The 14,084-nt window shown below is 42.9% G+C and overlaps 1 protein-coding gene across 1 annotated transcript in view; it reads right to left on the bottom strand.

Annotated features, from left to right (window-relative positions):
- recql4 (RecQ helicase-like 4) overlaps window positions 1-14,084 on the bottom strand; it is a 41,691-nt gene that overhangs the window by 12,316 nt on the left and 15,291 nt on the right. Inside the window, exons 14-26 of the mRNA XM_062047640.1 lie at window positions 13,935-14,018; window positions 13,687-13,875; window positions 13,385-13,567; window positions 13,111-13,306; window positions 12,848-13,041; window positions 12,680-12,763; window positions 6,596-6,733; window positions 6,274-6,523; window positions 5,480-5,609; window positions 5,250-5,410; window positions 5,006-5,183; window positions 730-886; window positions 555-663 (exon numbers count right to left, since the gene is read on the bottom strand). Coding sequence (XP_061903624.1) covers window positions 555-663; window positions 730-886; window positions 5,006-5,183; window positions 5,250-5,410; window positions 5,480-5,609; window positions 6,274-6,523; window positions 6,596-6,733; window positions 12,680-12,763; window positions 12,848-13,041; window positions 13,111-13,306; window positions 13,385-13,567; window positions 13,687-13,875; window positions 13,935-14,018 — 2,053 coding nt within the window. The remainder of the gene's footprint in view (window positions 1-554; window positions 664-729; window positions 887-5,005; window positions 5,184-5,249; window positions 5,411-5,479; window positions 5,610-6,273; window positions 6,524-6,595; window positions 6,734-12,679; window positions 12,764-12,847; window positions 13,042-13,110; window positions 13,307-13,384; window positions 13,568-13,686; window positions 13,876-13,934; window positions 14,019-14,084) is intronic.

Genomic DNA, 14,084 nt, shown 5'->3' with positions numbered 1-14,084 from the left:
ATTACAAATGCATTTGAGGCAGCCCCCACAGTTGACATACTTCACACAAAAAGGCACAATTTCTCTGTGATTGTTGGTCCAAAGCAAATTAATATTTTGGTAAAATTATGGTAATAATAACTTGTTTTTTTGGTCGTTCAGTGTATTTTTTTTAAATCTGTTGCGCCGTTGGGTGCGTTTTACAATACCTTCTGGTCACAAAACACTGCAGGTATGTAGCAGCAGAGTGCATCAAATACGGCCACAAAATTATATTATGTTTTATTGTAAGTCTATGAGCTTGAGTATGTTTAAAACTATATATAGACATATTATTTTGGATTATTTTGTCAGGAAAAACTAACGTCAAAACGACAGCGATTCCATGCATCCGGGCACAGTAGCACACGTCCTTGGTAGCAGTCATGGCACCTGTTTATTTGGCCATACTCTCTTTATACACAACTCTCTATGAAGTATTTTACCAGCGCCTCTGCTGGTTGTTTCTAAGTAGTGCTACCCAAATTCAACTCAACAATACAATAGAATGAAGATGCCTGGTACTGGTTACTTACCAATACCATGCAGGATTCTGGCGATGGCTCTTCCTGAGAACTTCTCATCACTTCTAGTCGAGAGGAAGCTCCTTATGTCTGCCCTGATCTGGTTTTCCCAGTCTAGGATCTAGAAAAGCAGACAGAACAGCAGCCAGTATCACTATGCATCACAACATTGATGTGTTTGTGTTACCTTGTACTGATCCAGACTCTCATGTACGTCTAACGGATGCTGGGTGAGGTCTCTGTCCCGTCTCTTGTCAAAGTAGTCAGAGAGAAGGTCTTTCAGTTGGAGACTGCGAGCCTCGTCTAAATCCTCCACGCAGGACACCACATTTTGGAAGGCGACACTGCGTCAAAAACAGTCCGTCACATTAAAGACTGAAACAAAAAAAGATTGGCAAGAGCAGTACACTACATCGACAAGAGTATACCTTTTCTAAACAGTAGAATATATTTTTTTACATGGTGGGAGTATACATTTTCTAGATTGCGTATTATGTCAATTGTTGATGGCAGAGTGTGCCTTTTTTAGATGGGAAAGTATACCTTTTTTAGACGGTGATGATAACTTTTTTAGAGTGACAGTATTCTTTCTTTTTTTAGACAGGATAGTATACCTTTTTAGACGGTGAAATATACCTTTCCTAGGCAGCAGAATATACATTTTCTAGACAGTGAGAGTGTACCTTTTCGACGAAAAAGGATACCTTTTTTATACGGGGACTATACCTTTTTAGACAGGGTATCTTTTGTAGACGGGAGAATATACCTTTTCTAGACAGGAAGAGTATACCTTTTCTAGAGGGCGAGAGTATACCTTTTGAGACAGAGGGGATAATTTTTCTAGACAAGGAGTATACTGTACCTTTTTAGACAAAGAGGATATATTTTCGAGACAGGAGAGTGTACTTTTTGTAGATGAGAGAGTATACCTTTTCTGGACAGTTGAGTATACCTTTTTAGACGGAAAGGATACCTCTTCTCGACAGGGAGTATACCTTTTCTAGACGGTGAGAGTATACCTTTTTAGATGGAAAGGATATATTTTCTAGACAGGGAGTATGCCTTTGCTAGATCGTGAGAGTATACCTTTTTAGACCGAAAGAATACCTTTTCTAAACAGGAGAGTAGGGCTGGTCGATTATGGCAAAAATAATAATAACGATTATTTTGATTGATATTGTAATCACCATTAATTACACGATTACTCATTCATTTGAAAATATTAGTATTTATCGTACCACCAAAACTCAACTTTAAAACCTGCATATAAATTAGTAACGAATAAACCACAATAAGTAAAATAATAATAATAGCAATAACAATACTTTTAAATAATAGTAATTTAAAAAAACAATTAAATGAATAGTTTCCGTTAATGGTTTTTAATTTAGTTTTTTTACCGTTTACTTTACCACCATAGAGTGTGTGCTTTTTGTGTAAATTAAAATGTATTAAAAGGTTTTTTAATTAAATGCGAAAATCTCTCACATTTATTGGTACAATACATCTTTGGACAATTTTGACCAGTACTTTAGATCAAAGCATAATCATTTTGTAAATGTATCAAAAAGTCCTTTAAAGGAGAACTGCACTATTTTGGAATGTTTCCTATCGTTCACAATTATTATGAGTGACAAGAACACACGTGTCTTTTTTTATGATTCTAATGATAAAAAAACTTGCAAAATGCGGCTAACGGGATTCACCGTTCAAAGCCCTCTAAAACATTTTCAAAACCTTCCATAAACGTTTTATATACACACTGCAAATGTATATATAATGTAGAAAGAGACACGTTCATAACATGTAGTATGTTCAATATTTACCGTATTTTGGTCATTTTATGCATTATTAACTTTTAAACGCATTTATTCACGTTTCCATAGCAACGCAGTTCCGACTATGGGCAACAAATGTGTGTTCCTACTTCCAGAAACAAAAGCGAGTATTTTGTAATCATGGCAGACTTGGTGATAGACAACGAAGACAACTATTTTTTTGGACAAATGAGGATTCACAACCTTATCTTTTTTAACCTGAATATACGGAGGATGAATTGCTGCTTACAGAAGCGAGCACGAACAGAGGATGAAATATGGAAGTTGAGATAAATGATAATAATGATGAGCCAAGCTATGCGGACATATATGCTTAGCTAAAGTAAACTTGAAAAAACGTCTTCGACCAGCTGGACCAAAAAGTAGGACTGCACAATTATGGCCAAAATACCCATCCATTTTCTACCGCTTGTCCCTTTTTGGGATCACGGGGAGTCCTGGAGCCTATCTCAGCTGCACACGGGCGGAAGGCGGGGTACACCCTGGACAAGTCGCCACCTCATCACAGGGCCAACACAGATAGACAGACAACATTCACACTCACATTCACACACTCGGGCCAATTTAGTGTTGCCAATCAACCTATCCCCAGGTGCATGTTTTTGGCAGTGGGGGAAGCCGGAGTACCCGGAGGGAACCCACGCAGTCACGGGGAGAACATGCAAACTCCACACAGAAAGATCCCGAGCCCGGGATTGAACTCAGGACTACTCAGGACCTTCGTATTGTGAGGCATATGCACTAACCCTTGTGCCACCGTGCTGCCCTGGCCAAAATACTAATCATGATTATTGTTATCAATATTAAAATCACGATCATTGATGAAGATGATTTACTATGTAAAACATTTTTATTGCATTTTCTATTCTAAACAAACATTATGTAAACTTTCATTTCAAAATCAAACTTTAAAAAAATCATCAGTTATAAAAGAAAATTGACAAGAGGAAAAGGGCTATCTAAAAATAAATATGCCATTGTAGAGTGCGATCATAAAGTGTAAACAAGTACAAAAATAAGATTATGCACAAAAGGCACATACAACAAGGACCACAGTGTACTGCTGAGAGGTGGATGGATATGGGGGTCCCTCGGTGCACTGTTGATGTTACGGTAGTCTGCACTTTGGGCACCCTCGCTTTTGTAGCTGTTCGTCGGGGCTTGGCTCTTTGAGCAACCATAACTATTTGGAATATTAATTTCACGTCATGGGAAAACAATGGCGGTTGAGGAAAGAAGGGAAATGTTTTTAATGCTCAACCTGTCACCACAAATCGAGAATTTTTTAAATGTGCACACCAACACGAACGGGTAACAAACGGGAAGGTGCTTAGAGAACGTTGAGGCATGCAGGCGTGTTTCTGGGTTAAAATGCATACATGTTGGCACCATGTAAACAGGGCACCGAAGTAAATAAATGATAAATGGGTTATACTTGTATAGCGCTTTTCTACCTTCAAGGTACTCAAAGCGTTTTGACAGTATTTCCACATTCATCCATTCACACACACATTCACACACTGATGGCGGGAGCTGCCATGCAAGGCGCTAACCAGCACCCATCAGGAGCAAGGGTGAAGTGTCTTGCCCAAGGACACAACGGACGTGACTAGGATGGTAGAAGGTGGGGATTGAACCCCAGTAACCAGCAACCCTTCCGATTGCTGGCACAGCCACTCTACCAACTTCGCCACGCCATCCCACGTTAATAACTAGGGGTTCTGAAACAAATCGATACACAACCGAATTGAAATTCTTATTAATTTTGATTCTGAATTAATTAAAACAAATTCAAAAATGTATTTAAAAAAAAATAGAAATACATTTTTTGAAATTAATTGTTATTGTTTTGGTTTTGATTCCTTGTCACACACATGGCACAGATGACATTGATTAAGTTACAGTAATTTTGGGACGGCAGAACACACCTAAATATAAGCCACAACTATTGAATTGTTTTGCCTATTTTATTTTGTGCACATACCTGTATACGCTGCACACATGTGTAGTTGTACACATTGAAACATTACATATTTACACATCACACATTTAACAAAAGACAGTATCTGTGACTCAGCATACGGGAGCCTAACAGAATAGTCATTGATCCTCACCATCCAAGTCATCTTTATCGGTGTGGATTTGACCAGACACAGAATTGCTTCGTCCGACATTTTCTCAGCCTTTTCACTTTCACCTCGATGCAAATTGGGCTCACCAATTACCTGTATTTGATGTGACGAGACTAAATTTATTGTCGGCATGAAGCTCCGGACCCAGGAAAAAAATCCATAAATTAGCCGCACCATTCTATAAGCCGCTTTAATAATGCATTTATTTTTCTTAATATTTTCGGGAGCTACAGGTTTCCAGCTGATCAACTGTCAGTCACTGGCACTGTTTTCTCATTGACTCTTACTTACTCTCACATGAGTGTACCATCTTTCGGTCACCCCCTGATGGTTGGCTGACTGTTGGTTGTGAACGTTCTTGAATTGAAATGCAGCGGAGCCTGTTTTTTTAAATGTTAATATCGCCGACGATCACCCTCATTTAATCGTAGCGGCCAATATCGTGATCACGATTAAAATTTGATTAATTGTGCAGCCCTACGGGAGAGTATACCTTTTGAAAGCCTTAAAGCAGGCGCTCAGCTGGTAGAGCTGCGACCGCTCCTGATCCTGCACGCGCTTGTGCAGGAATTGACAAACGCGGTCAAGCTCCTCGTCGCTCAGGTCGCCATAGGAACGGAAGTAGAAAGACAGGGAGGAGAACTCCACATGGACGCCACTCCGTCCACCAACTGTCCCACAGAGAGAATGTCATTAAAATATTTTATTAGGCACACCTGCATCTTAGTTTGCCATACCGAAGCTCCACTGAAGCTGCCTGAGCCCCCGCTTGACCAGAGGCAGCTGCCACCCCATCGTGTCAGCCACCTCCACCACGTCAAACTCCAGCTGGTCCCACGTCTCCACGAGCTCTCCGGCCATGCGCCTCCTCGCCAAGACCACAGCAACAGGTGCACAGCTGTCAGAAAGCAAACTCTTAGGGTTTGTCACCATTAGGAGCAACATGCGAATCTGACTTTTTTGTTACATTTTGGTGACTTTCTGGAGCTGCCTGGGTCCATCATAGCAGCTGACTTTGCACACTGACAGTGTGGTGTGGAGAAGCTCCACAAAGCGCTGAGGATGCAACTCCAGATAGCACAGCAGCGTCTCGATACCTTCCAAGATAAACTTGAATGAACGCATTTATTCATAGAGGTTTCCTCGCTAGATCTTTAATAATTTCAGGCAACAATGCATTTCACTAAATGACAGCAACCAGCAGAGTGTGCAAGTAATTAAAAGCAAACTAGTTTTCTACCTTAACGGGCGGCAGGAGAAAGCGAGACAGGTAGTAAGTGTATTGTTCTGTACTAGTTAAGATCCAGGGTACAGTATACACAGAAACTGTTGTGTTAAATATTAAAAAACATTTTTTATACTTTCTCAATGTTTTTTTAAAACCAATGCAACCTTGAAATATTTTAACGTGCAACCAGTTCCATTTTTCATTACTTTGAAATCTTTCAACACATTTTTACAGCTTTTATCCAAAATACATTTTCAACAGCATTTGATGTTATTAACTGCCAAAAATTAACTTAGGTTATTTAAATTTTTTTCTTGCCATCTAGAATTAATGAAAACAAATGAAATATTCAACATGTTAATAAAAACGTATATAAATACACAAATCATATAAAAAAATAATCAATTTATAATTATACATATATAATAATTGATTAGAAGATTCCCCTCGTTCTTCCAATTCCAATCCCTAAAACAGGAATGTTCTTCTGTGTTTATGTTCTACAGTAGAAGTGTATGTTGACGTGTGCTTACCCTCCTCTGTGATGTCAAGAGCCTCCACAGTCTCCTGGATGGGAATTGCTCTCTCATGAGTGTGACACACTCGTTCTCTGGGCCACTCTTTGCTTTGTACTTCCAGCTCATCAGGTTTTTCCTCTTTCTTCCTCCCTGGATGACTGCTCTCTGTGGACTGGGCCACTTCCTGCTGGGCACAGGGGTTAAGGCTGCTTTCCTGCTCACAAAGCTCCATCATCTCCAGCAGTTCTGCGTCATCAACATCCTCCTGTCAGCCAAACGGAAGAAATGACCACAGTTGTCATGCTGCATTCACTGTCCACGTTAACGCCAAACGTACCTTGGTTAGTTCCTGTTGTTTCTGGTGTATTTGTTTGCATTTGCACACAGGGAACACCTTCTGGACCAACCTCTTTACCGTGTAGTAGTCCACTGTGTCTGAATAGATGTGACGGCGCAGTTCGTGGAGGTCCATACCCTGCATAGAAAACACCAAACAATGACAATCACAAATAGAAGGATGGGCAATATGGCCTTAAATCTATACCGTGATATATATTGCAGCCTACTGCAATATCAATATATATCATGATATATTATTTGGCATAGAAATGATAATATAACTTTTTCAAAACAAGTTACAAAGTCCCCTAATTTGGCTGCTGACATATGCGGTAACATTTTGCGTGATTTCTACTACAATAGAATACTTTATTGTCATCAAACATGACGACAGCATGACAAGTAATGATTAAATTATTAATATACTTGCTAATATACTGTTAAATGTTGGTTACTTTCTGTTGTAACATGGTTTTATCTACACTTATGTTAAAATTTAACAAGCACTCTTTCATCTGTTGTTAAATACATTAGTTTTGTGTGATACCACAAATTAGAGATCGACTGATTATCGGCTGGGCCGATATTTGGCCTTTTTACTTATATTTACTAATATTTTTTTAAACTACAACAGAACTATATCAGCAGATAAAATAAATAAACATATGATACGCGTATTTAGTATTCAAACTCAAACATCAACTCTAGACACTCTTTCCACCGCTATTGACAGCCTCCCGAGCTTTCCTGTCCCGATGAGCTGGTCACCTACTACAACAATAATCTTCATAATCTACTTGACATGCTGGCTCCAGTGAAAAACAGAACCGTCTCTTTTACTAACTTTGCCACCTGGTTTACTACCACACGTCGCATATTAAAAACCAAAAGTCGCAAACTTAAACGTCTCTACAAAAAAAACTGGATTTACTATACACAAGTAACTGGTCATCAAACATCTCCAACATTACAAATACTATCTGGACAACACAAAATCATCCTACTATGCATCTTTAATCTGTTCTAATGAAGGCAACTCCAAAACCCTATTTTCTCTTCTTTCAAAATTACAAGTCCACCGCATTCACTTCCCTCTCATATGGACTCATCTTTTTTAAGGTGTCCCCTTATGCAATTTTTTTATTCCGTCACCACCCAGATTCATCAGCAACTTCCTTCATCTTCCCCTCAGCCACAGTACATCATCCCTGCCTTCCTCATCCATTAATGTTGTAGTTTTTCACTGCGTTCTCATTTGAACATTACTGCGCTTATCCGTCGATCCAAGACATCCACTTGTCATTTAGATCCCCTCCCAAATGCTTTGTTTAAAGTCTGTCTCCATTCTTCTCTCACCACTGGAATTGTTCCCTCAGCTTTCGAAAAAAGCAGCCATAACGCCAATTCTGAAAAAACCTGGCTCAGATCCAAATAATTTTAATAACCTTTGTCCAATTTCAAAAATCTGTCTCCTCCCAGCTTCCCTCCCACCCACTATATGGATAGTTAGTCTGGTTTCCGCCCTCTACACAGCACTGAAACAGCACTCGTAAAAATCACAAACGATCTCCCCCTGGCAGCTAATTCTGGTTTTCTCACTGTCTTCATACGTTTAGATCTTACTGCAGCTTTTGATACCATTTCACACACTGTCCTTCTCAAAAGATTGCACAGTAATGGCATCACAAACACACCCTTTCACTGCACCGCACTCAGTTTGTTCAACTCCGTTCATTCCAATCCCCTCCGTCTCCCATTTCCTCTGGTGTGCCCTAGGGCTCTGTCCTTGGTTCCCTACTTTTCATCATTGGACCTCTTGGCAGTATTTTATGTCAATGTAAAATACATTTTCACTGTATGCAGCATCGCGTGGACATCGGGGGCGGTACCTCTGGATTGGCAGACCGGGGTGGTGGTTCCTCTCTTTAAGAAGGGGAACCGGAGGGTGTGTTCTAACTATCGTGGGATCACACTCCTCAGCCTTCCCGGTAAGGTCTATTCAGGTGTGCTGGAGAGGAGGCTACGCCGAATAGTCGAACCTCGGATTCAGGAGGAACAGTGTGGTTTTCGTCCTGGTCGTGGAACTGTGGACCAGCTCTATACTCTCGGCAGGGTCCTTGAGGGTGCATGGGAGTTTGCCCAACCAGTCTACATGTGTTTTGTGGACTTGGAGAAGGCATTCGACCGTGTCCCTCGGGAAGTCCTGTGGGGAGTGCTCAGAGAGTATGGGGTATCGGACTGTCTGATTGTGGCGGTCCGCTCCCTGTATGATCTGTGCCAGAGTTTGGTCCGCATTGCCGGCAGTAAGTCGGACACGTTTCCAGTGAGGGTTGGACTCCGCCAAGGCTGCCCTTTGTCACCGATTCTGTTCATAACTTTTATGGACAGAATTTCTAGGCGCAGTCAAGGCGTTGAGGGGATCTGGTTTGGTGGCTGCAGGATTAGGTCTCTGCTTTTTGCAGATGATGTGGTCCTGATGGCTTCATCTGGCCAGGATCTTCAGCTCTCGCTGGATCGGTTCGCAGCTGCGTGTGAAGCGACTGGGATGAGAATCAGCACCTCCAAGTCCGAATCCATGGTTCTCGCCCGGAAAAGGGTGGAGTGCCATCTCCGGGTTGCGGAGGAGACCCTGCCCCAAGTGGAGGAGTTCAAGTACCTCGGAGTCTTGTTCACAAGTGAGGGAAGAGTGGATCGTGAGATCGACAGGCGGATCGGTGCGGCGTCATCAGTAATGCGGACGCTGTATCGATCCGTTGTGGTGAAGAAGGAGCTGAGCCGAAAGGCAAAGCTCTCAATTTACCGGTCGATCTACGTTCCCATCCTCACCTATGGTCATGAGCTTTGGGTTATGACCGAAAGGACAAGATAACGGGTACAAGCAGCCGAAATGAGTTTCCTCCGCCGGGTGGCGGGGCTCTCCCTTAGAGATAGGGTGAGAAGCTCTGCCATCCGGGGGGAGCTCAAAGTAAAGCCGCTGCTCCTCCACATCGAGAGGAGCCAGATGAGGTGGTTCGGGCATCTGGTCAGGATGCCACCCGAACGCCTCCCTAGGGAGGTGTTTAGGGCACGTCCGACCGGTAGGAGGCCACGGGGAAGACCCAGGACACGTTGGGAAGACTATGTCTCCCGGCTGGCCTGGGAACGCCTCGGGATCCCCTGGGAGGAGCTGGACGAAGTGGCCGGGGAGAGGGAAGTCTGGGCTTCCCTGCTTAAGCTGCTGCCCCCGCGACCCGACCTCGGATAAGCGGAAGAAGATGGATGGATGGATGGACTGTATGCAAATGACACTCAGGTCTACCGTTCTACCAAACCCACTGCTTCTCTTCATCCTTCCTCCCTTACAGACTGCCTCACTGAGCTCAGCAGTGGTTCTCATCCAATTTCCTCCAACTCAACACTAATAAAACTGAAATCCTACTTGTAGGTGCCAAATCCATTCTAGCCAAAACCGACAGCATTAGTCTTGGCAATTCATCCGTCTTACCCTTCTCCCAAGTTAAGAGTCCGGGTGTCATTCGTGACAGCACACTCTCTTTTCAAGCCCACAAAGTAAAGTAAAGTAAGTCATGCTTACTTTTATCTACGCAGAATAACCATACTGGTTCATAGTCTTGTTTATTCCCTTGTCACCTCTCACCTGGACGACTGCAACTCTCTCCTGTTTAGTCCCCCTCACAAGTCACTTTATAAACTTCAGCTTCTCCAGAACTTTGCCGCCCGGATAATCCCCAGAACCCTTTATAACATTAGAGGAATTATTACGGCGTGTAAGTGGGATAAAACAAACAACATGTTTACTTGACCCACTTCCTGGGAAACTTATCAAGGAACTGTTTGTATTATTAGGTCCATCAGTGTTAAATATTATAAACGTATCACTTTCCTCCGGCACTGTTCCCCTAGCATTCAAAAAAGCGGTTATTCATCCTCTGCTCAAAAGACCTAACCTCGATCCTGACCTAATGGTAAACCTCCAACCTTCCGTTTATTTAGAAAATTCTCGAAAAAATTGTTGCACAGCAGCTAAATGAACACTTTAGTGTCTAACAATCTCTGTGAACCTTTTCAATCCGGTTTCAGGGCAAATCACTCTACGGAGACAGCCCTCGCAAAAATGACTAATGATATATTGCTAACGATGGATTCTGATGCGTCATATATGTTGCTGCTTCTTGATCTTAGCGCCACTTTCGATACCATCGGTCAGTATCAAAACACGTGTTGGTATGTCAGACTTAGCCTTGTCTTGGTTTAACTCTTATCTTACTGACAGGATGTAGTGCGTCTCCCATAACAATGTGACCTCGGACTATGTCAAGGTAACGTGCGGAGTTCCCCAGGGTTCGGTTCTTGGCCCTGCACTCTTTAGTATTTACATGCTGCCGCTAGGTGACATCATACACAAATACGGTGTTAGCTTTCACTGTCATGCTGATGACACCCAACTCTACATGCCCCTAAAGCTAACCAACACGCCGGATTGTAGTCAGCTGGAGGCGTGTCTTAATGAAATTAAACAATGGATGTCCGCTAACTTTTTGCAACTCAACGCTAAGAAAACGGAAATGCTGATTATAGGTCCTGCTAGACACCGACATCTATTTAATAATACCACCTGAACATTTGACAACCAAACAATTACACAAGGCGACTCGGTAAAGAATCTGGGTATTATCTTCGACCCAACTCTCTCGTTTGAGTCACACATTAAGAGTGTTACTAAAACGGCCTTCTTTCATCTCCGTAATATCGCTAAAATTCGTTCCATTTTGTCCACTAGCGACGCTGAGATCATTATTCATGCGTTCGTTACGTCTCGTCTCGATTACTGTAACGTATTATTTTCGGGTCTCCCTATGTCTAGCATTAAAAGATTACAGTTGGTACAAAATGCGGCTGCTAGACTTTTGACAAGAACAAGAAAGTTTGATCATATTACGCCTATACTGGCTCACCTGCACTGGCTTCCTGTGCACTTAAGATGTGACTTTAAGGTTTTACTACTTACGTATAAAATACTACACGGTCTAGCTCCAGCCTATCTTGCCGATTGTATTGTACCATATGTCCCGGCAAGAAATCTGCGTTCAAAGAACTCCGGCTTATTAGTGATTCCCAAAGCCCAAAAAAAGTCTGAGGGCTATAGAGCGTTTTTTATTCGGGCTCCAGTACTCTGGAATTCCCTCCCGGTAACAGTTAGAGATGCTACCTCAGTAGAAGCATTTAAGTCCCATCTTAAAACTGATTTGTATACTCTAGCCTTTAAATAGACCCCCTTTTTAGACCAGTTTATCTGCCGTTTCTTTTCTTTTCTGCTCCCCTCTCCCTTGTGGAGGGGGAGTTGCACAAGTCCGGTGGCCATGGATGAAGTGCTGGCTGTCCAGAGTCGGGACCCGAGGTGGACCGCTAGCCTGCACATCGGTTGGGGACATCTCTGCGCTGCTGACCCGTCTCCGCTCGGGACGGTTTCCTGCTGGCCCCACTATGGACTGGACTTTCGCTGATGTGTTGGATCCACTGTGGACTGGACTTTCACAATATTATGTCAGACCCACTCGACATCCATTGCTTTCGGTCTCCCCTAGAGGGGGGGGGTTACCCACATATGCGGTCCTCTCCAAGGTTTCTCATAGTCATTCACATTGACGTCCCACTGGGGTGACTTTTTCCTTGCCCGTATGTGGGCTCTGTACCGAGGATGTCGTTGTGGCTTGTGCAGCCCTTTGAGACACTTGTGATTTAGGGCTATATAAATAAACATTGATTGATTGATTGATTGAACCCTTTCAAATTTTCAAGATCAGTGCATGTTAACATTTTTGTTAACAATTATGATGAGACAGTAACACAAGATGATGGTGTAAAAATATCAATTAAGTATTTAAGTTATCTTCTACTATTGGCTCTGATTTAAATATTTAGTTTTTGCCCTTAAAGAGCTCCTGTCCAGTGACTTATTTCCTGTTTGTGTACATCCATCAAACTGGAATTTTTACAGTGTGAAATGGTAATACACATTTGTGTCATCTACTACAAAAGCTGCATTCCACAAATTAGTGATGGATGAAGTTTTAAATCTTACCTCAGGGTCAAGAAAAAGGTGACAGTGCGCCGGTTCCCCATCTCTCCCCGCTCTCCCGATTTCTTGAACGTAGCTCTCAAAGCTCTACAAGATAACATAATAAAACATAGTTATAAAGTACACAGGACAGAAAGTGGGAAGAAATGTGTCTAACAGTCTGCTACCTACCTTGGGCATGTTGTAGTGAATGATACCACGCACGTCGGACTTGTCCAAGCCCATGCCAAACGCCACCGTGGCCACCACAATTCTGAGCTCGCCGCACATGAAGTTGTTTTGAACCCGACGTCGCTCTGACGCGGAGAGGCCGGCGTGGTATGACTCAGCTTGCCACTTGAGAGGCTTACGGATCTTTTTCCTTGCTGGACAAAGACGGAGGACAGCAGGTTTGTTTATGATAAACAAGTCAATCTGAAGCAAGGCAGCCTTACCCAGTTCTTTCTTCCTCTGCCCAACCGGGTTGCTTTGGGTTTGGCTGTTGATGTGTTTGTTTTCTTTCAGCAGCACCCCCTGCAGGCAGGTCCTGAGCAGCGCAGCCACACGAGTCGTCTCCTCTCTTCTGGTGCAGTAGACAATGATAGAGTCCAGACAACCAAAACGATCACCTTTTAGCAAAGACACAAGAGCCTAAAAAAACATTTAAAAAAAGGTGAGAGTGTTGTGAACACATCTAGGGACTCACAACTTTGAAAATGCCAATCGTACATGATCCTTTTCTCGGTCCATGGACACAGACAGATGTAGGTTGGTGGGCACGGCGGCAGAGCGCACCGCAATGCCGTCCTGGTCGTTGATGTCCAGGTGTTGAGCTATGTCTAGAGCGGTGGACAGCGTAGCCGTTGCAGTGAGTCCCAGCAGGCACTGCACGCCCAAACGCTCCCTGAGCACCTACAAAAACATCTGACTATTGACTGACCTGGTCAACCTTAAAATGACTTTTTATGTGTTTCTTCCTACTAGACATGACAGCATGACTTGACTAAAGACTGTAAATAGGACATTTTTACCTTACAAAGCCTCAAGTAGCAAGGCCGGAAGTTGTGCGACCACTCGGACACGCAATGTGCCTCATCGATACATGCAAAGGCCACAGGGGGGAGCTCTTGAGCCGTGGGAAGACACCCTGAACTTGAGCGGCCTCCTCCTACTAGTGCCTCTGGGGAGAGCAGTAGCACACACACCTGACCCGTCTTCACCTGGGCACAAGGAAAACATTGTAGAGTGTACAAGTAGATACACCGCCTCTGATAGTTACCTTTTCTACAGCAGCTTCTCTCTGTTTCATTGTCATGTTGGAGTGGATGCAGACGGCTTTCAGTTTGGCGGGCAGGCCAGAGAGCTAAATACACACACACAAACACCATGTCAACAAACATTAACTAATACTGCTTAGCTGTCATTTTTG

The sequence above is a fragment of the Entelurus aequoreus genome, linkage group LG05, assembly GCF_033978785.1.
Source record: "Entelurus aequoreus isolate RoL-2023_Sb linkage group LG05, RoL_Eaeq_v1.1, whole genome shotgun sequence".
Lineage (NCBI taxonomy): Eukaryota > Metazoa > Chordata > Actinopteri > Syngnathiformes > Syngnathidae > Entelurus > Entelurus aequoreus.
This window is presented reverse-complemented; position numbering and strand designations above follow the sequence as displayed.